The sequence below is a fragment of the Melospiza georgiana genome, chromosome 18, assembly GCF_028018845.1.
Source record: "Melospiza georgiana isolate bMelGeo1 chromosome 18, bMelGeo1.pri, whole genome shotgun sequence".
In the NCBI taxonomy this organism is placed as follows: Eukaryota; Metazoa; Chordata; class Aves; order Passeriformes; family Passerellidae; genus Melospiza; species Melospiza georgiana.
In genome coordinates this window covers 8065498-8089883 of record NC_080447.1, presented here as the reverse complement: position 1 = coordinate 8089883, position 24386 = coordinate 8065498, and the positions used below count along the sequence as shown (strand labels likewise).

The 24386-nt window shown below is 44.5% G+C and overlaps 1 protein-coding gene across 1 annotated transcript; it reads left to right on the top strand.

The window, feature by feature from the left end:
• The first annotated feature begins 12522 nt into the window (after positions 1-12522).
• TOP3B (DNA topoisomerase III beta) lies at positions 12523-23704 on the top strand. The gene is made up of 17 exons (XM_058036934.1): positions 12523-12683; positions 13362-13493; positions 13710-13816; positions 14230-14304; positions 15213-15409; positions 16035-16191; positions 17284-17397; positions 18305-18395; positions 18659-18813; positions 18988-19093; positions 19426-19572; positions 19944-20117; positions 20940-21068; positions 21257-21406; positions 21827-21927; positions 22166-22367; positions 23215-23704. The coding sequence occupies exons 1-17, from the start codon at positions 12614-12616 to the stop codon at positions 23694-23696; spliced, it is 2589 nt and encodes an 862-aa protein (XP_057892917.1). The 5' UTR covers positions 12523-12613; the 3' UTR covers positions 23697-23704.
• The last annotated feature ends 682 nt before the right edge of the window (positions 23705-24386 follow it).

Below are 24386 nucleotides of genomic sequence, written 5' to 3'. Positions count from 1 at the left end.
ACTTCCTGTAAGGGTTGTAAAGAGTTTGACATATCTGTAGTGCTACAGGATATAAAATAACAACAGTCACAGTAAAAATAAGTTGTATTTGTCTACTTATGACACTGTACATATTTTAGCCATTGTATGATGATGATCTGATGAAATCTGATCTTTGGAGGGGAGTGTCTTTAAACCACGGACAGAATATATTTGAAGCACAGATGCAGGGCTTTTGTGGGGTTTGTTACTTGAGCATAAACCAAACTGGAGTAAGAACGGCTGTAGGAACTATCAAATATGTTTAAAACAAGTCACCTTTTCCAGCAGACACCCTGCTACAGCCAAACAGGGTGTGGGATTTCTGGGATGTGGCTTCAGCTCCATTGTTTTGTTTGTTCTTTTTTTCAGTTGAGGAGGTGGAGGTGGCTGCACAGAGGCTGTGTTTGCAGAACATCTGGATGAGCACTGGCTCCTCTGGTGTGTGGGAGTTAACAGAGAGTAGTTGCCCACCTCAGAGCTTTCTGCCTCTCCTCATTTGTGGCTTTCAACCCTGTCATTCTGCTTTTTATTTGAACTATCATAGAGTATCTAATATCTTTTACCTCATCAAACCCCACCTCAAGGACAATCTTTTAGTCAGCTTCAACTTTTCCCTTATTTTTGAACTGGCTGATGGGGCTCTTACATCTGGCATTGTTTCATTTTCTGCCTCACCTTTCCACCACACAACACTGCATTTTATAAGGTAGAGATGCAGCACAGTGTTACAGCTTCAAGCCCCAGCATAAGCTGTACCTTACAGGGGGCTTTTCTCAGTGCATTTTTATTTTTGGGGCTTGTTGAGTGTGCAGCATCGCATGGTGCACCTGTGTATGTTCCTATTGAGGAGTTCAGGAGAGGTCAGTTTGTCACCAGCTCCACAATGGCTCTGCTTATTAGTAACCTAAAGCCCAAACTTAGAGAAATTCAGGCTGATTTTACTCCTCTTTCTCTATCTTGAGCCTTCACTCCCCACTAGGCTTGTTAAAACTTCATTCAACATAACTGAAGACTCATTCTTCTCTTAATTTCTTGTGATATTCTGCTAAGAATATCCAGTGTTACAGTGCCAGCATAATTATACTTTCCCATAGGTGTAAAATGTGTCTGCATCAATAGCTTATTAAAAGAGTGCAATAAAAATTATGACCCCACAATTCTGCTATTAATATAACAATTCTGAGCCAAGAAAGCTCCTTGATCCTTCTTATGTGTCTGCTGTAACATGGTACAAGAGCAGAACACTGTAAGCCAGTTTAATCCCTTCTTTTCACCCCCTAGCAATATACATTGGCCCAAGAGAGTAACAGGAATTGAAAGTTTAATTTATTAATATGCAATAGTGATAATGTCAAAAGAACAATATATAAAGCCCACACAGAACAGGATTACATGGTACATAGGGGAAAGCCTAGAGCTAATATTTAATATAGCAAAACACAGCCAAAAATAACTTCTTGTCCAAGGAGCAAAAGAGGGAGAGCTCTGCAGGTGCTGGAGCAGAGGAGCTGTGCAAGCAGCCTCTGCCTTCAAGTGCACAGCTGGACCCAGGCATCCATCCTCTGGCTGAGCTTCCTCTCTGCTGGGAGCCACTGAGATCGTGGTGCTTTCCACCAGTGCCAACTGTTGGGCAGTGACTGAAGTTCCCAGCTATCACTTTGTCTACTTCAAAGTCTCTCACTGCTCCAGTTTAACAGAGCAGCAGACACAAGGAACACAGGTGGGGAGCGAGCCACAGCAAAAGGGGAGCCTCAGAGCTCAGAGCACTTCTGCAGGTGAAGCATGAGACCAACTGTTCACTTCAGCTAAATTGTTCATTTAAGCTTGAGCAAAATTTCACCAGTAGGCAAAGTACCCTGCAGCCTTAGCAGAGGTATATTAACATGTCACTGGCTTTGTCAGAAATGAGCAATTTGCCCAAGAGTTTCAAATCAGTAACAGTTATGTGAGTGGAAAGATATTCAGCCTCTTAGGGACTGGCAGGTCTCACACACTGCCTAGAGTTTACTTTCTTGCTCCTTCCCTAAAATGAGCAAGGAAGGAAAGGACAAATGTGAAAGAATAAACCTCAGAACTTCTTCAGTATTACTGAGGGTTCAGCATACAGCCAGGAGAGCAGAACCCACTCTTGGAGCACAAGTTGAGAGAGGGATGAGATGGGGCACTCCCTGGCTTCCCTGCAGGTTTCCCAGTCTGCCACACATTTCTTAAGTGGTGGGATGAAGTCCAAGCTGACCATCTCTCCTGCCTGCTGCTTGGCACTGTCACCTCCCTGTACACACACACCAAAGAAACTGCAATAGCAAATAAGTACCTGGTCAAAATATGGGACCTACTTGTCTGTTGATTGAAGAGTGTAGGTCTGGCAGCCAGGACTCTCTGAGCTGTTGTGTCTGTAGATTCATCCCCTGTCTGATTCCTCTTCCAGCCTTCCCCAGCTCTAATCTGCTTGCTGTCCTTTCCTTTGCTGGAGTTGATTGCTCCCTTTATGGCGCAGTCTGATTTAGAAGAGCCAGGTCAGCTCAGCAAAGCTCTGCTGCTTGAAACTAACTCATCTCCTCTTGAATGCCACACAAGATGCTCAGCTCTTATACAGCAATAATCTCTAAAAGTCAGGAGGAGGCTGTGGAGATGAGAAATGAGGGCAAAACAGGAAACCTAGCTCTCAGCTGAGACACCAGCAGCTGGGAAAGGCTGTGTGCCCACAGCCTGGCTCGACTGCTTGTTGTTCATCAGAGTCCACAAGCACAGCAGGAGAAGAAAAGCCTTGGGGTTGCCCTGCCAGCCCCTTCCTGAGGAGGGATAGATAGAGGAGGATGTTTGTAGCAGCAGTTCTTGTATGAGTTTGTTGTCTCTAAAGTTTTCTCACTGGTGTTTTTCAAGTGCCAGAGCCTGGGCAGATTAACACAGGTCACAGCTGCCCTGTGTGGAGGTGTCACGTCATGCTGCCTGGTTTTTATACATGGGGCTTCTGTGATTTATTTGCTGCTTCTCTCAAAAGCTTTATTTCTCTCTAGCTGACTAAATTAATGTATTTGTAGTAGTTCAAAACGGGTGGCTAACAGCAGGCTGGGCCCCTGCAGAGCGGAGGAGGAGAGCTTTCCCCCTTCTGTCAGGAGAGAGGGGTCAGGAAGAGCCATGTGTCTGTCTGGCCTCTGCAGACTTTCAGGGCCTTTGTGATATTCTCCTGCTTTCCTCCTGTAGTTGCCATTGCTCTGCAATTTCCTGTACTGTCATACTTTTTTTTTTTTAGCTTTATTTTGATACTTGTTAAATCTGTGACTTTATTTTACTTTGCTCAAAGCTTTGTGTGGTGTGTGCCAGGGTTTTATCGGCTATAGTTAGTGCATTGGACTGACACTTACCCAAGGGAAAACCAAGGCTCCAAAGAGGAGGTTTTCCCATGAGTTTATACATAATATGTGGAGTAAGAGCCAGGGAAGCTGTGGGCAAGGACAGGACCAGGTCACTTGGAAGGGCAGCTGTGAATGCTGTGTTCACAGCAATCCAGTCCAGAGCAGGGTGAGGAGTCAGGCAGCACAGTTGTGCCCAGCACCAGATTTCTGTACTGGGTGAAGCTGCTGCTGGACAGAAATAGAGTGGTTATACCTGCTCCACTGACCAGAGGGACATGAGACTGGAGACAGGTAAGTGAGTCCCACTGGCAAAAGTGAATTTTACATCAGTGAGTCCCCAGTTGCTTTCTTTCCTCCAGGAAGAAAAAAAAATTGTTTGCACAGTTTCAGTGGTTTTAAACATCTCGTGTTGCATCAGTCAAATGTGGGGATATGATAGATGGGGTGAAAAAAAAAATGTGTGAGACAGAAAATGAAGAAAAGTGCCATCCTGTTAGTATAAATGATTCTGCCCTGGGCTGAAGAGGGCAGGAGAGAATGACAGACAAGGACTCAACCAGAGTTGAAAGGCAAATCTAAACTAGAGGAAAAAGGAGGGAGTGATTCTTCAGTAAAGGAAAAAAATATTAGGATCTGACCTAGATACAAAGATCATTCCCATCCTGCCCCCCATTTGCTGGGTCAGGAGAGGTAATGAGAACAAGACTGCTACAAAATTCTTCCAAGGTTTTGAGCCCACGTAAGGAGGCTCACCAGGAAACACGAGGTAGCTGTGCTGCGCCACGGGTGAACTGGAGTCTGCCTGGGTACTGGGTCAGGTTCAGGGGATCTAAACCTGTTCACTGTGTGTCCCCATTCCCCAGCTCCTCACAACATCAGGGAAAGGCCAACAGGCAGAGGATGGTGTCTGTGGAACCACGGGTGACTGTTCTGGCAGCCTGCAAGTCAGAGGCTTTTACTCAATGCTGCCTTAACAGCAGCACCTCAGCTCCCACCGTGCTCAGGATCTGACCTCCTCAGTTCTTTTCATGTGCTTTTCCCCTGCCCTGGGAAGGGTCAGGCTCTTGCTGTTGCCCATTTCAAAATAAGGGTGTGTAGCTCAGCTGAACAATGTACCCTAATGACAAACTGCCAGTAGGTGATGAGTTTAAAAATATCAAGAGCTATGATGAGAAACAGCAGAAGAATAGAACTAGGAGTAATAAAATGGGGTTGATAAAGGAAGAATCATCTGAAAAGTCTCCTGGGAGGTCTGCTATGCTGAGGCATGGCCTCTTGGATAAATGTGAGTCTTCCTATGAAACCATTTATAAATTATGTGAACTGTTTGCTTTTAAAAGCCTCATAGCAGAGACTGCTATCCATATCAAGTCACCTGTTAACTCTTGATATTTCCAGCCTCTTTTCTTTGCCTGTTGCCAGTACCCTGATTACAAGGCTTTTTTACACTGATGAGTTATCTAGTCTTATCTGGCCCAGCAAGGTTTGCCCTGTATGGAGCTTATCCACAAGAAATTAAAAAAAAAAGAATATTGCTCAAAATTCAAACGATTTTACTTGGCCTTTGCTATTATGTTTGAATCCTGGACTTGAGGGAAAATTTTAAATATGTTCAAAGTGACAGCTAAATTCCAGCTTAATTTTTGAAAGTGACTTGGATATCTCATTCATGGTGTATTCAACCCATTTGAATTTGGGTCTTTTTAAATTCTGGACAAGGCTTGGATCACATCTCCAGGCCTGGGTCTCTGATTGTAACTGAATCCAGGTCTTTGTGCTTAAACTCTCTGGTGTGAACTGTGAAGGAAAAACATGCACATGGACACTGTTGATAAAACCTGTGGGTACTTGAGGGAGATCTGTTTCAGTAATGTTAGGGTTTTTTAATGGAAAAACATTTTACACTTGTTTTTTGCTGGTCTTTAGAGACTGACAGTGAACACAAACCCCCTCACATATAACAGGAAAATAAACCTTTTATCTGCTGGGTTTTTTAAAACATGACACACAGCGCTCTTTACCATTCCGGAATTAGAGAAAGCATTAATTCGATCAATTTAAGTGATGAATGCCCACAAAATGAAACCTTTTTTTTTTCTGGAATGATGACCTTGGGCAGATTAGAGCAGCTAGGTAAGAAATCCAGCAAGTATTTATCAAAGGCTTCTAAGACAGTGCAAACTCTAGTGAGTTCAAAAGCAAGAGACTTTCAGTCTTCATACAACTGACAGGGTCATAGCGTCTCAAGAATGTCAGGAATCCATGTGGCTGTTCCATTAAACACCCCTGATTAGTGAATGTGCTGATAAACTTAGAGAGTCAGAGGTCAACATTTCGGAGCCCAAGGTACCCCAGGTATCTGAAAAAGTCTCCAGAATTCCCGTGCCTCTCGCCCAGTTAACCCCTTCCACCACAGCACCCATGGAGGCTTAAAAATGAGCATGTCACACACAGCATTTTCCAGACAATTCTGCAGAGATGTTGGGTTACTCTGAAAACTATGGAAAAATTACCTCAGGCACCTCCCATGGAAGTGTTCATGACAGCTGGCTGCTCTGTGATTTCAGGTGGAGTTCAGAGTCAGTAAATGTGTAAAACCCACGTTGCACTGGCTCATCCTGCTCCCTGCCCTGGGCTCTGGGTGATACCACGGTGGCAGCAGGCTGTGCATTAAACACCTCCAGAGCTACCACACTGCAAACATGACAGTGGGTTCAAAATACTCAGGAGCAGTCACACCACCCTGTCACTGCACTGAGCTCTCTGCTCTGCTCAGGCTTTGTTGCAAGAGCTCCGGCTCTTACTCCTGCCAAGTGCCTGTGGCAGGCAATTGGGAAATCTGTGAAAATATGGGCTGTGTGCCTGAGCGTCGCTTTCGCAGGGCATTGCTTTAACTGCAGCACAATCAGGAGAGTCCCAGGAAGGCTGAATTATCCCAGCAGTTCCCCTGGGTGTTAGCCCATTTTCCAGGCAATTGCCCTAACTGGCAAGGCCCCTCCATGGACGTTGTTTCTGCCTCAGTCTCCCAGGCAGGGATGCAGAGTTGAGCTGCTCCTGCGATAGATGGCTTTTCATTCCACGTGCTGATTATGAGCTGCTGGAGGCACTAAGGATTCGTGTCTGCTGAGGGCCACAGCGTGACCCCATCAGTTTCTTTGAAAATCAATAGGAAAAATGTTGGAGAATGCAAAGGAAGCAGGAACAGTCAAAGTAAAGACAAGTGATGTCCTGTAATGGCTGTAATGATTCTGAAACACGCAAGGTCACAGATAATCAGGAATCTAATTCTCCTTTGAAAGAATCTGTCAAGTTACTTCCCTACCTCAAAAACAACTGCTGATTGATGTTATTTATGGGCTAACAAACTCATTGAAGACAGTCTGAATGGAGGTTGTACAGCCTTTAGTATCCAGGTGGAGTTAGGTAACCTCATCTGTAGAAAAAAAACAGGTAAAGAGATTTTCATTGTTGCAGTAAAACATGGATAGGATGCGTTTCAAAAAGTGCCAACATTGCTGCAAGCCAGAGCCACAATGCAGCAGTTCTGTTAATCAAACTCACAGCAGTTTAGGCTTGAGAGATCTCCCTGTTTAGCTGCTTCACTGTGCTGCAGTTCAGAATTGTTGTGAAGTGAGGAAAAAAGACCCAAGAAGGATAGATGTGCCTTGGGACTGGGCAGAAATGTGCAGGCAGGTCAGGGCTGGGCAGGCACTGGCATGAGCCTTACAGGAGGAGGCAATATTTGGGGCTCTTTCTCAGTGTAGATCGCAGGTAACACCTCAGGAGGAAGGTGTTGAGCTCTGCAGGCTTTATCTGGGAGGATTTTGAAGCCAGTTTGTAGCAACACACACCCCAACGTGCTGGCTAGAGCTGCAAAGCAGGACAATTTGTTTCCAACACCTAATGTCAAACCCCTTCTTCTCTACCAGTTTTACCCAGGTGCTTTTTGGTTTTACTTCCTATTTACAGAGCAAGGGCAGAGCTGTTTCCTGTAGGAGTGAAGTAAAAGGTTTATCACAAGCAACTGGGTGGGTTGACAAGAGGGGCTCTTTTCCCTGGACTGTGTGTGTGCTTGGAGCTGGTGCTGAGGGAGCTGTGGCATGGATCCAGGCCCAAAGCAACCTCCAAACAGCACAGATGCAAGGCAAATTTGGACTTCAGCACGAGTGTGGGTGTCAGCTCAGAATGTATAATGCAAAACCAACTCAAGGGCCAGGGCCACAAGCAGGGAAGCAGCAAGCCCACAACTCACAAATCTTGGGATTAGGCTGGATGGCAAAGTCAGCCAGCAGAAGGAAGAGGCCATATAAACTTCTCATGCAGGTGTAATTTAACTGCATTGTAATTGTGAACTGCATTCTGAGAGGTTTCTTGTATTGAGAGGTCTTAGGGTTTGTTGGATTGGTTTTTTTTAAAGCTGGTCCCTAATTTTTTTCACAGCTACTTCAACCTCAGCAAGCTCCTAGACCTGAGGGCAGATGGGTGGTCCTTGCAAAGAAAGAGCAGTGCACTTGTTTCGATCATTTTAACTTCAAAAATGTGGGGTAGAGAAAAGCCATAAGAAAATGTGGTTGCAACAAGAAGGAAAGAACATATGAAAATATGTGATGAGTGAGATGTGAAACTCAGGCAAAGATGAGATTTTGGCTGGCTCCAGCTGGATTCAGCTGGCCCTTAGCACAGAGGATTCAATGCAATTCAAAGAAGAAATTCCAAATTCCAAAGACAATAAAAACTGCTGTTCAAAATGAAGTTATTTCTGCAAAGTGACAGGCAAGAATTTACCTCAACTCTAATTTACACAATTTAGATATTTAGAAAGCAGAGACATGAATAGTGAGATAGACAGTAAACATTGTGATGTCTAAACCTCTCTGTATGGTTATGAATTACAAATTATGTATTTGCTCACATCTAGGTATTATTTTTTGGCAGTGAGGCTGTTAATGGCATGCTATTTTGTTATCTAGATTTTTCTATCACTTGAACAAGAACTTTGAAACTGCAAATATGGTCAATATCCAGTGCAGGCACAGCAGGGCCAGGGCACATGAGAGTCTGTTCTGCCAGAGCAGGGCTGGGGCTCTGACAGGACAACTGTCAACAGTCAAGATCCAATGATGTGTTGTGTGCCACGTGTGTGCCTGTCCCAGCAATATCCTGTTTCACCAGCATTCACCCTTTTCTGTCCCTCCTATTATACAAAGCGGTTTTAAAGAAAAAAGTTTTTATAAGGGCAGTAGCATAACTTTCACTCCAGCATGAAACAACACTTCACATGCTGGTGTTGCTTTGTATGTAGGAACTTTGTCTCCTTCTCCCCAGCACTGAAGTATCTGGAGCCCAGATTTGTAGTCAAGATTTCAGGCACATTTTTGTGGCCTCATAGTTCTTATTTAGGTTTTTTGGTTTTTTTTAAAGAAAAAAGCTATTTTAATAATCTGACCTGCATTTTAATAATTTCTAATGTCTGTGGTATCCATCCAGATGTGGCTTTGCCTGTCTGACCCTCCTGTCAATACTTATTAATTTCATGACAATCTTTTCAAGTGTGTTTGGAAACAAACAGGGAAAAGTTACTCTAAGGTCAAGAATGAGCCCAGGGAGGTGAAACAGGAACGATCATGCTCACTACAATAGAGAGTATGATATTTCTGCAGCTTTTTCTATCTTGCTCTTAAAGTGAGCTCTATGCATAGATCAGAACAGCATCCCTGAAGAGGGAAGTTACTACTTGAGTCCTGAAGTGAGAGGAGGAAGCAAGGCAAGTTACTGAAGCAAATCAGTGAGTCAATGCAGAACAAGGAGGACCAGCGCTTTAATCCTTCAGGTCTTCTGATGGACAAATGAAACATGAATGTCTCAGTCAGGGTGAGGGGTTTGACTGCTTAAATAACGGTGCACTGGAATAACCTGGGGGAAAATTCATGTTGAAAAACTTGGGAGTCAAAAAGGTAGCAGGACTGGTGAGGCTGAAGTGCCTGGTGTGCAAAGTGCTTAACCAGAATGGTGGTTTCTTGATTTGAAACACTTACCATGTTTATGTAAACCAAAATGCTAATATTTAAACCTAGAAACTTTCTTCATTTTCTGCTTATTTGGGGGTTTCTCATTGTTCTGCCCTGTTGGTACAGCTGGAGAGACATCAGGTCTTCAAAGGAAAAGTGAAGGAACACCAGCCAGAGCTGGATGAAGTAAGGGTGGGGTGTCAGTGGTCCTGGATGAAGCCTGCCCCAGCCCTGTGAGCAGCTGCAGTGCTGGCAAATACGGACTATTCTCCCTGGAGTTTCTCCTGTGGAAATGAGGGTGCTTGCCATGGGGCTGGGGATGTCTTTTTGGAGCCTTTTCAGTATGGTGAGAAGCACTTCTGAGGACAGGGCGGCCAAGCCTGGGCTGGCAGTAGCGCAGAGCCCCTGCGAGGAGTGAGCGAGGCTCCGCGGGGCTCCCCGGGCTGGCGCAGCGGGCGGGAGCCCATCCCCGGGGAAACGCTACGGCTCGGAGCGGAGCGGAGCGAGAGCACCGGGGCTGAGCCGGGGAAACGGAGTGAGGGGTGATACCGGTGGGATGGGGGTGGCAGCGGTGGCAGCGGTGGGATGGGGGTGGCAGATGTGGCAGCAGTGGCAGCGGTGGGATGGGTGGCAGCGGTGGCAGCGGTGGGGTGTGTGACAGCGGTGGGATGGGTGGCAGCGGTGCGATGGATGACAGAGGTGGCAGCGGTGGCAGCGGTGGGGTGTGTGACAGCGGTGGCGGCGGTGGCAGCGCGGGTCCCCGCCCGTCCCCGCCGAGCGCGGCCGCGCCCCGGGGCCCTTGGGCGGCTCCTGCGGCGGCAGCGCCCCCCAGCGGCCGGCCCCGCCCGCTCCCGGTCCCGCTCCCGGTCTGTCCCGGTCCCTCCTGCGCCGCCGGGACTGGCGCGCTCCGTGCCGGAGGGCTCGGAATGGGGTGAGGCTTTCCGGACAATTTTCAAAGCGCTTCAAGCCGCCGTGTGTCCCGGTGGCCCCGCGGGGCTCGTGGGTGTCCGGCCGCGGGATCCCTTCACGCCGGGGAGCTCCGTGCGGCCGCAGGGAGCAGCCACACGCGTCTGCGCCAGCCCAGGGGAGCGCGGGGACTCCCGAGAGCCCGGAGTCCCTCGGCCACGTGGGGGAGAGCCCCGACCGTGCTTTCCCGGGTGAACGCAAGTTGAAATTTCATGTTTCGTTGAGCATTCAAAGAAAAAAGGAAGGTTGGATTTTGTAGAGGGCTTTTACCAGAGGAAATTAAAAAATATGTATCTGACATATCTGAAGACTTGGTTTTAACTTGCATCCTGATTGTTCCAGATGTTCCCCAGATGTCAAAGGGAATCAGGCATTGAAACAGCAGAACACATTTTTTTTAATATGCTCTAACTTTAGTATTGCCAAAGAATTAAAAGACCTGGGTTTGTTTTGATTTTTCCTTTTGCTAACAACTTCAATGTCTATTAATTGTCTACTAATCAAATGGAAGGTGAATTAGTTCCTTTTTATTTCAGACAGCATGAGGTTGATATACATCTTGATCCTGGCTGCTTCCCAATCTCTTCTCTTTGGGTTTGTATGGTACTGAGCAGCTCTGGGAAAAGTGCTATAAACATTGGCAACGATCGATGCACAGCCACAGGGGTAAAAATAGAGAGATGAGCTCTTCCACAAAGTGCTTATAAAATCCATCAACTTGGGGCTTCCCTCTTTAGCTCTTCCCTTGACAGATTTCAGGATGTGTGGAAGAATTGAAAGCTGCGGGAAAGGTTGGAAATAGCTTGAGCCCACTGACCAAATGTCCTTAACAGGGCCCAGCATCCCCAGGAAGCCACAGACAGGGCAAAGAGCCCCTCCACGACTCAGGGGGGAAGGAGCTGCAGCTCCTAGGGGCAAAATCCCCTGGGGCAGCCCTTGCCTTCTGCCTGGGGAAAGGTGGGATGAGGGAAGTGTGTGTTCTGCCTGGTCTGAACCGTCTCTTCCCACCGTCTTTTATCTTCTTTGTATTTCTGCCTAAGAGAGACATCAAGGTTCAACTAAAATTTAATGTGTAAAAAATGCACTTTTTAAAGAACCATTCAATATTGTTTCCATTATCTCATTGGGGTGCAAGGGAACCAGGTGCTCTTAAGACTCCTAAGGTGAATTTATTTGCATTGAAGGAGATGCTGTCAGTGTCCGACACTCCTTGTAGTGTGTCAGGTCTACAGAAACTGGAACCTAAGTGACAGACTGGGCACAGGCACAGCGGTCCGTGTCGCTGGAACAGAGCAGATACAATTTGTGTGCGCGTTCTCTTAGAGGAGTTTGGTGATACACGTTCTGTGCATCTGTGTGGATGAAGGAGGGTGGCATCTGTGCACCGTACGGCACGGTACCAGCGCTTCTCGCGGCACAGCTTTGCACATGGGCTTCGGAAGGAAGGGGTGGCGATGTCCTTGTGCCCATGTCGTTGTGCCCATGTCCTTGTGTCAGGCACCGTCAGTGACCCGAGCTGCGGCCGTGCCCAGTCCCGGGCCCGGTCCGGCCCGGCCCCCGGGAGCACGGGGGGTCGCGCCGCCCTGCGCCGCCAGGGGGCGCCGGAGCGAGCGGGCGCCCGCCCCGGGAGGGGTCTGAATGTAAGAAAGTATGAGTGCCTGCGTATATATATACATACAAAGATATATGTGTGTGTGTGTATACGTGTATCTGTATGAGCGTGTATATGTGTGTGGGGGTGTATGCGTGCAAATGTGTGTCCACGTGTGTGCGTACGTATATGTCTCTGTGTGTGTGTCCGTGTGTCCGCACATGTGCCTGTGTGTACATGTCCGTCTGTGTGTCCGTGTGTCCGCACATGTGTCTATGTGTGTATGTCTGTGTGTGTGTCCGTGTGTCCGCACATGTGCCTGTGCTTATATGTCTGTGTGTCCCGCGCCCGCCCGCGCCGCCGCAGCCCTGCGGAGCCGCCCGCGCCTTCCGGCGCCGTGACCCGGCAGTGACGCGGCCATGGCCGCCCGCTGAGGCGCGGAGCGCGGCCGAGCCGGCAGAGCGGGGCGGGCGGCGGCTCCTCGGCGTTGGCGCTGTGTGCTCGGCGCTCGGGTGGAAGCGGGTGCGGCCGTGCCCCTCGGCCGGGACTGCGGGTGCCGCCGTGCCCCGGAGCGGGCGGGCTGAGCTGCGCTCCGTCCCCTCAGGCGCGGGAGCCGCCGCGCCCCAGCTCTGTCGGGCCGTCCCCGCGGCTCCGCGCCGCAGCGGCCGAAGATGAGGACCGTGCTCATGGTGGCGGAGAAGCCGTCCCTGGCGCAGTCCATCGCCAAGATCCTCTCCAGAGGTAGGGGAGGCGGGCGGGTGCCGGTGCCCGGTGCTGAGCCGGCGGCACCGGGAGCTCTCCCGGCACGGCCGGAGCTCGGGGATGTGTGCGAGCTGCCGGGGCTGCTGTCAGGGCTGTGAGGGGGAGAAACAACCTGGGCAGCGGCTTGGTTGTCTTGGGGCCGGAGCCTCCTGTCCGGTGGCTTCGGACAGGCTCATTAAAGAACGGGATGTCCCATCACGTTCAGATTGGTTTTGTGGATCCCTGTTTAATCGAAGAATAAAGGAATCTAGTTTCAATATTTTGTGTAGCTCTAGAGTGCCTTAGAGCGGTGTCTGGAAAGTGCCAGTCAAGTAGCAAGTTGCTGTTCTGAGATTTTTGAAGTAAAAGTTTCATAAATCTGGAAAATAAAATAAATTGATTCTAAGTGTGTGATCTAGAAAACTGGCTGTATTTTTGTAAGGCATCATAGCCTGGTGGAGATAAATTGATAGTTTAATTTGAAGAGGAAAAATACTTTAGGAAAGCCCTGAATTGATACTTAATTAAATAAAAGTTTGATCAATTAATAGAGTTTTGTGATCAGGATGACCCTAGCTGTAAGATCTAAGAGAAGTGGGATGGAACTTCAGACAAAACAATTTGTTTCACTAGCTGGGGTTTTTTAGCTCATTGATATTTATGATGCTGTTTCCACAGGGAACATGTCCTCTCGTAAGGGACTCAACGGTGCCTGCTCTGTGCACGAGTACACCGGGTCCTTCATAGGACAGAGTGCCCACTTCAAGATGACATCGGTGTGTGGTCACGTCATGACTTTGGATTTCATAGGTATTTGCCTGCTCAGATGTTTTAGCTAATATGGCTTGTAGAGCTGCCAGGTCCTTCAGAAAAAGCTGAGAGGTTCCTTGGCGTACAGTAAAGCAATATATGATAGTGTAGAAAATTTTCCATAGAAATTTTGGAAACCAAGTGTTTTGCAAAATACAGCTGTTTCTTTTATAAATATTTCTTCAGAGCTCCACTTAATATACTTTTGCTTTTCAGGAAAATATAACAGCTGGGACAAAGTGGATCCAGCAGAACTTTTCAGCAAAGCTCCCACAGAAAAGAAAGAAGCTAATCCCAAACTGACCATGGTGAAGTTTTTACAGGTACTCTTTCTTATGAGTAGTATTTAGAGTTATCATTTTCCATGTTCCTAAATAAGAATTCCTCCAGGGAGTGGCTCTTTGTCACAGTTAGATCTATTTTATTAACATAGTAGAAATAATTTTTTTTCTTGTTCTTACACTGTCTGAAATCTTTGTTAAATTTACTTTTCCCATTGCCTTCTGAGTTTTGTGACAGTTGATATCCTGCTTCTCAGAATTGGAGCACTGAATGCCAGCTTAGCTTTAACAGCCAGTGCAAAGCACAGCTTATAAATGCCTTCTTTAAAATAAGTCTGTGTTGGTTACTGCTCACACTTCACACACCTGCTGAAACCAGAAAAAGAAATGTATAGGTAGGGAGGAGGGAGGTGTTTTTTTGAGATGCTGAAGAACTGTGCTAATTTTTCTCACAGGTGGAGGCAAGAGGCTGTGACTGTATTGTCTTGTGGTTGGATTGTGATAAGGAAGGAGAAAACATCTGTTTTGAAGTAAGGTTTCCATTTTTAAGACTCGCAACACCGTAATATATGTCTGACAAGACTACTAATGCATTGTTTTATGAGTATACAGTAAAATTCAAACTAAAGTTGAATAAAGTTTTAAAGCCATAGAGGGCTTTGGTGGAAAAACTCATATGCTTTTAACTCTGTAAGATGTCAGTTAAAGAGTATAAATGAATTTCAGGGGTGTTGCTCATCTCAGAAGAACAATCAGGCCTCTTAAATGTTAGAACATTCCAGTGCTTCAAGAACTGGTCTGTATTCCACAGCTGGAGTAGTTATTTTTATGTCCTTGTAAAACTTCATCTCTGTTATCTTTTGTTTATTAAGCAACTAGATGCCTTAGAGCACAGAAGCTGCTTGCAAGTGTAGGCATACTGCAGAAATTTGGCCTCTGCACATAGAGCATAGAACAAAAACTTTGCTAGGATTTTTTAAAAATATCCTATTCCCAGAAGTCTACATGAAGAGTATTTGTTTGGAGATTTTCTTTAGATTAAAGAAACACATTTTATGAAGTGATTGTTGTAAGTTCTTTACATACCCCTGTATCATTACTTGTGCCTTAGCAACGAGTAGAATAAACCCAGATAGACACTGGTACATGTTCACCAAAAGGTGCTGCAGCTGCATTGGTGAGTGTCATTGCCCTTAGCCAAAAACACTGATTTGCTCCCAGCAGTTGCTGTATAGTAAATGAACCCTTCAGTTTTGTTAATTCCTCATGTGCTTTTGAGTGGATGGACAAATACTGCTCTGGAATATCAGTTAATGTACTGGCATGACATCTTGCAGTGACACAGAAACAAATATTTTGTAGAGAAGGTTTTTTTCTCTTTAGAGAGAAAGCCTTTATCCTTCACGTCCTCTTTAAGTATGCTTGTGATTTTCCTTAGGTTCTTGATGCTGTTCTGCCTGTCATGAACAAGCCCCGTGGCACGGAGAGGACGATTTACAGAGCTAAGTTCAGTTCCATCACCGACACCGACATCTGCAACGCCATGAATCACCTGGGAGAGCCCAACCGCAACGAGGCTCTGTCCGTGGATGCCCGCCAGGAGCTGGATCTCAGGATTGGCTGTGCCTTCACAAGGTGACAGCACAGCCTGCAGACAAAGCCTGCAGGTTTTGGAAAGGCTCAGGAGTGGCTCTGTGCCCCCGTGGTTTAACCCCACCCAACCACTCACTGGGGTGGGGAAGAGTTCTGGGTGGGTACGAGTGGGAAAAGTCATGGCTTGAGAGGAAGTCAGTTTAATAGGTAAACAAAAGCTGCACAAGCAAAGCAAAATGAGGAATTAATTCACCACTTCTCAGGGGCAGGCAGTTGTGCAGCCATCCCTAGGAAAGCTGGGCTCCATCACCCATTATGTGTACTTGGGAAAACAAATACCATCACCTCAAGTGTTCCCCCCCCTTCCTCCTTATTCCCCCAGCTTTATATGCTGACCATGATGTCACATGATCTGGAATATTCCTTTGGTTATTCAGCTGGGATCAGCTGGTCCTGGCTGTGTCCCCTTCCAGCTCCTTGTGAGGCAAAATGATTATATATAATTAGCTGTAATTTCTCAGAATGGTCTTTTCCTAATGCCTGAATGATTTTATAGATTACTCATATTTTGTGCATGTATGATGACAAAAACTTCTGCTTTTCATGGGAATGAGGATATTAATGTGTACATTTCTCATTTGGTTTTTTCCCCTTGCCTTTCTCTTAGGTTCCAGACTAAATATTTTCAGGGAAAATATGGGAATTTAGACAGCTCCCTCATCTCCTTTGGGCCATGTCAGACCCCAACACTTGGATTCTGTGTTGAGAGGCATGACAAAATCCAGTCATTTAAGCCTGAGACTTACTGGGTGTTGCAAGCTAAAGTAAGTTTTACAGTACTTGATTTTACAAAAGAAGTGCATTTGTATTTTGTTCATTCATAATTTCTTAGCTGCTGACAAGAATTCACAATGCCTATAGTTTACTCATGTGTTCTCATTCTGTTCACATGTGTGTCACCACTCTCAAGAACAGATTTCAGGATGTCAGTTTTGCATTAGAGTGCTTATTGTCTGCTGCTTATAAGAATTCTTCAGTGCTAATCATCTAAGCTTAGATTCTGCCAAAAAAACGGCTTAAAACGGTGCTCTTTTGTTCCCTGGGGTCCTTGGACTGACTGTTGTTAATTTGAATCCAGGAATTAATTAGCCTGCCAACAAACATTGGCATTGCTGAGTATTGGAATTTTAAAGCAAATAAAATGCTCATTGTGTTAATTGGCAATTGAGTCCTCAGAGTACTTTGGCAGCTTGGAGTGGTTTTACAGCCTTGCTGCTGTCCAAGCTCTGGGAGCAAACCAATAGGGTTTTATGGCTTGTGATCACAAGGATTTTTTAAGCACGTGAGGGATTAATGGTAAAAATTTGCCATTTTTGTATTTTAAAAGTAAAAAAAAAAAGGTGAAATCTGGCATCTGCTGTCATCTGTTGTGATGTGTCTTGTGTCCTGCTAGGAAACACTTTGTGCTGTTTACAGAGGGGTTTGTGCTCTCTCATGTTGGTCACTTCATACTAATTTTTGTACATGGGGCTGAAAACATAACCTAGTTACAGTTTAATACAAAAGATTGAGTCTGCTAAATCAGAATGGTAAACTTTGAATTTCTGCCTATTTCAGTCTTTACTGTTCCCAGCACTAAACAAGAACAGTATTTCAGTTCAGTCAGGAATAGTTCTGGTCATTCCCCAAACCCCAGAACCCCAAGTGCTCCACCCTTCACAAAAGCCCCCCCAAAAAAGAGTAAAACTGCATGTTTGGGCACTGGTGTCCTGAGGTGGGTTTGTCCTACATTTGTTCTAACAAATCCTATGTGTCCTAGGATTTGCTTGCTGGACTCTTTTTGGGAATATGCGTTCTCACACTTGTAGGAGTAAAGTTGGTGGGAACTAATTTTTTTTTTTTTTTTTGACCAATAGGTGAACCCTGAAAAAGACAGTTCTCTCACTTTGGATTGGGATAGAGTGAGGGTGTTTGATCGTGAGGTTGCTCAAATGTTCCTGAACATAACAAAGATGGCAAAAGAAGCAAAGGTAAGAATATTATCCAGGTGCCAGTAGATCCATATTTCATTTAAAGGAAATACAATTTAATATTTCATTTGCTGTGTGTTGAGACTTTTGGTCGTTTTTTAAGGAGTGCAGAATATCTGTATTTTGATTTTTATTTCATTCAGCTTTATGTAAATGAGAGCAAAAGGCAAGAGATTTTTTTTTTTGTTTTAGATTGTACTGTGCTGGTGTGGTCATCTCAGCAGAAGCCTCTTCTTAGTATTGACTTTGGGAATGCTCATCACTCATGATAGGAACTCTTCATTACTAAACCTGCTAGGAAATACTGTTCAGATGTCTCCAAGCAGACCTCTTATTTCCCATGAGATATTGAATAAATTGGAATTTAATTATGTGTAGGGCAATATTCCTGCAGTTAAATATTTAATTATGTGTATGGTGCAGTCTTTATAGCCAATTAACTTATACTCTGCTCTGTTCAGTACTTGTTTGACAGTGTGTTTGGATTTAAGTGCTTATAGACATCAAGGTTCAAAGACTGCTTGAAGCTTTTAAAAATCTGCATTCTTATAGTTAGGACTGTTGCTTGGAATGAGCACTAAATCCTTGTAGCACTGAAAGTAGGAGCTGCTGAGGTAAGTGGGAAGTAAGGACAGCAATAAGCTGCCTTGCTGTGTTCTCAGTTAGTTACAGACCTGATCTAGTCCTGGCACAAAGGGGCTTTCAGACTTTAATTTTAGAACTTGATAAAATTATCTCCAGTCAGATTTTCTGAAGTAAAAATATACTGGTGGTTACTGTTTTAAGGGAACAAAGCAGATATTATAAGAATAGACAATGGTACATTATGATACATATTTATAGACATTATTAAAATTATGCATTTACCAAATGTCAGAAGTTTTACTGTGAAAATGCTCTTTTCTAGGTAGAATCTGTGAGTAAAAAAGAGAAGGTGAAGCAGAGACCACTGGCTCTGAATACAGTAGAAATGCTCCGAGTGGCCAGTGCTGCTTTAGGTAGGTACAAAAGTTCAGATTTTCACACTGTTTTAAAGCAAAGTATTTTGGCTTCTCAAACAAAACAAAAAATACATCATTTTGGGCAAAGAACCAAGTTTAGAAAGTTGCTTGTCAAAAGTGAAATGTTTGGCAAGATCAATTGTATGGAAAGGACAAATCATAATGTATTTAAATACTTGGGTAAGGTGTACATCCAGGTGCAGCAAACGATAATCACAGGAATGTGTATATGATTTTTGTTTTCTCCTGTCCCCTCTCAGGAATGGGTCCCCAGCATGCCATGCAAATAGCAGAACGTCTGTACACTCAGGGCTACATCAGCTACCCTCGAACAGAAACCACCCATTATCCAGAAAACTTTGACCTGAAAGGATGTTTGAGACAACAAGCCAATAATCCTTACTGGGCAGAAACTGTGAGTACAAGAAGCAAAAGCTGTACTGTCATTCTCTAGTCAGTTTCAGACTAGACCTTGCTTGGTGTATTATGACCTGTAGGCCTTTAGAAACTTTAAATATCTCTAGTTTCTTTTATTTATGTTGCATTGTTATGGATTTGATATGAGTAAGCCATTTCTTCCTTCACCCAGGTAAAAGTATTGCTATCAGAAGGCATCAATCGTCCCAGGAAAGGCCATGATGCAGGAGACCATCCTCCCATCACCCCAATGAGAGCTGCAACAGAAGCAGAATTAGGTACAGGCAAATTCAGTAGTATTGGGACACTGTGTGAGGAAATCAGTCCCTTGAGGTGTAAGGTGCCAGTTTCAAAATCACTGAGATGCAACAAAAAGTAAAATTATTTGAATGGCAAGAAGTGAGGAGAGAGCAAACTTGATCCTCACTGAAACTTCTGGTGACAGTGAAGTTCAGAGCTGCTTCAGCAGTTGATCCTTGGGACTATAGTACTGCCAAGAAAAAGAAAACAACTAATACCTATGTTTCTAGGAGAAATTTGTCCCAGAATAGCAGCTCCCAAGTACTGAAGTTTGGTTATATTTGGTGGCTGAGGTGTTGTTTCTCCCCAGGTGGAGACGGGTGGCGACTGTACGAGTACATCACTCGGCACTTCATTGCCACTGTCAGTGCTGACTGCAAGTACCTGCAAACCACCATTTCCTTCAGTATTGGCCCTGAAAGATTTACCTGTGTTGGAAAGGTGGTAACTTCACCAGGTAAGACAAATCAGAAGAAAGTATTAGCTGCAGATTAATTTTTTTCCTCATTAATACACTGAATGGATATAAAAGTGAAGCTCTGGGAACAATTGCAATTGTGAGGACTTTTTTGAGCTCTCAAAACCAGAGACCAAATCTTGTCCTAATTTTCATATTTCAGTTATGATAGAAAAAGTGTTATTTTTCATGTAGTAGTCTCAAAGATTTAATGCCACATTTGCCGGTGTGAAGACCAGTCTTTTTGCAAATGCCTTTTAGGGGATAAATTACACAAAGGCAGAAGTTTATTCTTGGGCCTCTGTAAAAACAATGCAGCAGCACTACTGAGACTTTTATGGTAAACTGGCAAGTTGTTTCTTTACTTACAGGGTTCACAGAAATTATGCCATGGCACAGCATCCCATTAGAAGAGAGCCTTCCCCACTGTGAGAAAGGAGATCTTTTTCCAGTTGGTGAAATAAAGTTACTGGAAAAGCAAACCAGCCCTCCTGATTACCTGACAGAAGCAGAACTGATCACTCTGATGGAAAAGCATGGCATTGGTAGGAACTTGCATAACTTCCATTGTTCTGCAGTACCTCCACCAAGAGTGCAGAGTCTGAGTCACTCCTCTGCACTGTCTGTGTCAGTGATGAGCTCTCAGTGTTCATTTGGATATGTACAGTGATCATCTCTTTCCCTTTAAACCACCATGCCCATAGCTCCCCTCAGCAGATGGTAGATTGTTTCTTCCCCCACGTTCCTTTCCCTTTCTTATCCTTATTTTGAGCAGTTTCTGGTTTCTGGCCAAACATTTCTGGCCAAAGCAGTTTCCTTTCATAACACATCCCTGTCACTTCTCTGTCAGAAAGAGCTGATGTGTGGAAGGAAGCACCTCCTCATTCTTAGGAATGATTTCTTGTCTTCACACTTGCTTTAGCTTTGCTCTCTTCAGTAATCCTTCTGTATCCTATTATACAATTTACCACAATTCTACTTTCCTTTATCAGTCTGACTTGTTTATTTTAATGTATTTTCATTAATTTGCCCCATCAGAGTAAACACAGTCTCTTACTCTACTGTGTTTTTCCAGAGTAAATAACTGTGAGAATAGGTGTCTTCCCAATAGTAATTCCTTGGAAGAGATGAAAGGATTAAGGTTAAACCATATGTTTCAGACTTACCAGAATTGCAAAGGAACATGAGAGTTACTAGAGAGGGAGAAGTTATGCACTTGAAGTTGGGTAACAGTAAGAAGGTATCTGAATTTAAGCAGTCTTAGGAGCTCTGTAATTTGACATTAAACCAGAGAAGCCAGAAACAAGTAATTTGTTGAAAACTCTTTTTTGTTCAGTGTGGATATATTGTTTTCCTTTGTGTGGCAGGAACTGATGCCAGTATTCCAGTCCACATTAACAACATTTGCCAGCGAAACTATGTCACAGTGGAGAGTGGTCGGAGACTGAAGCCTACAAACCTTGGCATTGTTCTGGTTCATGGTTATTACAAAATAGGTCAGTTAAATGCTCTTCCCTTTCCATCCTCTTCCCTTCCTTTCCCTTTACTATATCAACGGCTGATGTCAATGTCTAAGTAACATTTCTGTCTCAAATAATGCTTATTTTGATGTCAGTTTAGGTATGAATGGTTTCCTACCTCCATTTTTGACCTTTCATTGCTGCTGTCTCTGGTTTCCTGTTAGATGCAGAACTGGTTCTTCCTACAATCCGCAGTGCTGTAGAGAAGCAACTCAACTTAATAGCTCTGGGTAAAGCAAATTATCATCAGGTCTTGGAGCATACCCTTGACATTTTCAAAAGGAAATTTCACTATTTTGTGGATTCTATTGCAGGTAAAACTTTCTACATGTGAAGTTCCCTACAATTACTTAGTTGTTGCATAGAAAATATTTATATATTAGGCCCTTTTCAGAGGTTTAGGCTTTCTGAAAAGTTGTGCCAGGACTGGAAGTTTCCAGTCAAATTAATTTGCTCTCCAAAGGGAGGTGGACTGAATCATGTCTCCAAAACTCTACTTCAAGTTTATTTTGTGCCTGTGCAGTGGTGAATTTTTGAAAACTTGAGGTTAGCTGAACCTGTATGTTTGTGCATGCTCAGTGCAAAATGCTTTGTATTTGTCTTTGTAGACAAGGAAGAGCATTGTGAGTAAAATATTTTCATTCTCACTTCTTCACAGGTCTAGACGTGATTTTGTGCAAAGTTTCCTCTTAAGAACTAGAATTCTAATCTAAGTGTGATTATTCCTTTTGCAGGTATGGATGAACTGATGGAAGTGTCTTTTTCACCCTTGGCTGCCACAGGCAAACCCCTTTCCCGCTGTGGTAAATGCCATCGATTCATGAAGTACATTCAGGTCAGTTTACCTCATACTTGGAACTGGAATTTCACTTGCTGGCACACTGAGTACAGACTTCTTTTCTATTATTGAACTTCAGTTCAAATGTGGTCATCACAAGTTCCTTTCTAAAACAAAAAGGCTGATAGAGTTTGCCTTGGGGAACAAACCAGAGAGCAGCTCCAGCTGGGTTTACCACAAGTTTTAAGCTCTGCTGACCCTGCAGTTGCTCAGGAGATTTGTGTTCTGTTTCCAGGCCAAGCCGAGTCGCCTGCACTGCTCTCACTGTGATGACACCTACAGCCTCCCCCAGAATGGTACCATTAAACTCTACAAGGAGCTGCGTTGTCCCCTGGATGACTTTGAGCTGGTGCTGTGGTCATCTGGGTCCAGAGGAAAGAGCTATCCACTGTGTCCATACTGTTACAACCATCCTCCCTTCAGGGACATGAAAAAAGGTAGGAGCTGTGCAAACATGTAGGTATCATCCTCACTTGAAATAAATTAGGTACAGTCTATACAATGGGCTTTTTAGGAGTTTTAAAATCAGTGTTGCTTAGTATAAAGTGCTGTTCAAATTAGGCTCTGGATACCTAAAATTCATGTTAAACTTACTGACCAAAATGTATTAGTTAACAAATTTTTGAAGGTTTTTTTTTTTTTTATTTGAAGAAGTAAGAAAATAATTTACCTGCATGCCCTGTAGGTGACCTTCACAACACTCAGCATACAGTGAAAGACACCAAGATACTGATGCCTTGCAAATTTGAGTAGGCTTGGATAGGAGTATAAACAAAGACCAGGTCTTGGGAATGTTCTGATGGAGATAAACGATGTGTTAAAAGCTGTTAAAAGATATAAAAAGAGGTAGACTTTGCAGTTAGTTTAGTGACTGTGGGACTGAGACTTAAAGTGGTGCACTGAAGCTTTTCAGCATCTTTTTATTACCATCTTTTAATTAAAAATATCTTGGACCAACAGTGAGTAGTTCAAGTATAAAATAACAGTTAGGCAGGAGCCATACATTTAATTGAAAATGTAATGAGTTTTCATCACTAATCTGTCTAAACTGCCTGTACTATACAGTGGCAGTATATGGCAATTCTGAAAACCATTACAGGAAAATTTTTCAGCAGGGGATTATTCTGAAACTGTGAAAGGCAAGTTGCCATTTTGGGAGCAGTTCCATTCTTCAGTGATTTAGAAAATGTACAGTATACTCAAGTGTCTCTGGCTTCTGTGTCTCACTTCCTTCAAACTGGGTAGTGAGCTGAAGGGTGGTGTGGTTTCACTCTTCTTCCTCAGGAATGGGCTGTAATGAGTGCACCCACCCCACGTGCCAGCACTCCCTTAGCATGCTTGGAATTGGGCAGTGTGTGGAGTGTGAGAACGGGGTTCTGGTGCTGGACTCGACCTCGGGCCCCAAGTGGAAGATGGCCTGCAACAAATGCAACGTGGTCGTGCACTTCTTCGAGAACGCCCACAAGGTGCGCGTGTCGCCCGAGACGTGCGACTTGTGCGAGGCAGCGCTCGTGGACGTGGATTTTAACAAAGCCAAATCCCCCCTACCTGGAGATGAGACCCAGCACTCAGGCTGTGTGTTCTGTGACCCCGTGTTTCAGGACCTGGTGGAGCTGAAACACGCGGCCATGAGGCACCCCATGCACCGTGGGGGACAGGGGAAGCGGCAGGGGCGGGGAAGGGGAAAAGGCCGGAGACCTGGAGGAAGGCTCAACCCAAAGAAACCCAAGGACAAAATGGCAGCTCTGGCTGCTTACTTTGTATAATGGCTACACAGCAGGAAAATAAACTTCTTATAAAAATGTGTTTCTCTTTGAGTTCTTTTTTAAGGATCTTTGATGTTTCATTGCTTTCCTGTTCTTAGAACAGTTAACACCTTAGGTTGCTCCCAAAACAAACTATTCTGGATGATCTGTCAGTAACTGAGTAAGCCTTTAAGCTTTTAATTGGGATTCATTGATACAATTAGAGCTCACAAACAATAGGGAGACTCAAGAAGTCTGCTTGGCCTGTTAACTGTGGCTAATAGAAAGGAAATGGAACGTCTCTTCTGACATTTCTGGGGCCTTTGTCAGCAATGCTAGTGCCAGGAATATAAGAACTGATTAAGATCAGTGTTATGCTGGCACAGGCTTTAAGTGTGGCATGAGACTTGCTTCATCTGACTTTGAATCTTCAAAAATAATAAATGATTAGTAGCTGTCAGATTTTTAAATTACATATGCAATAGCAAGAGCACTGCTTTAAGTCTGTCATTCTGCTGCATAAGTGAATAATGCCAACAGACATACAAAATGGAAATTATAAATGTGAAGGGGAATATCTGCCTTGAGCAGTGATTCCCAAATTATGGCCTGCACAGACAAGTTAGTATCTCACAGTTAATGGGGCCCAGTGAAATGAGACCTCCTCCTGCTGCTGGAAGACAGATTGAGTATGCATGCTGGTTTATTCCT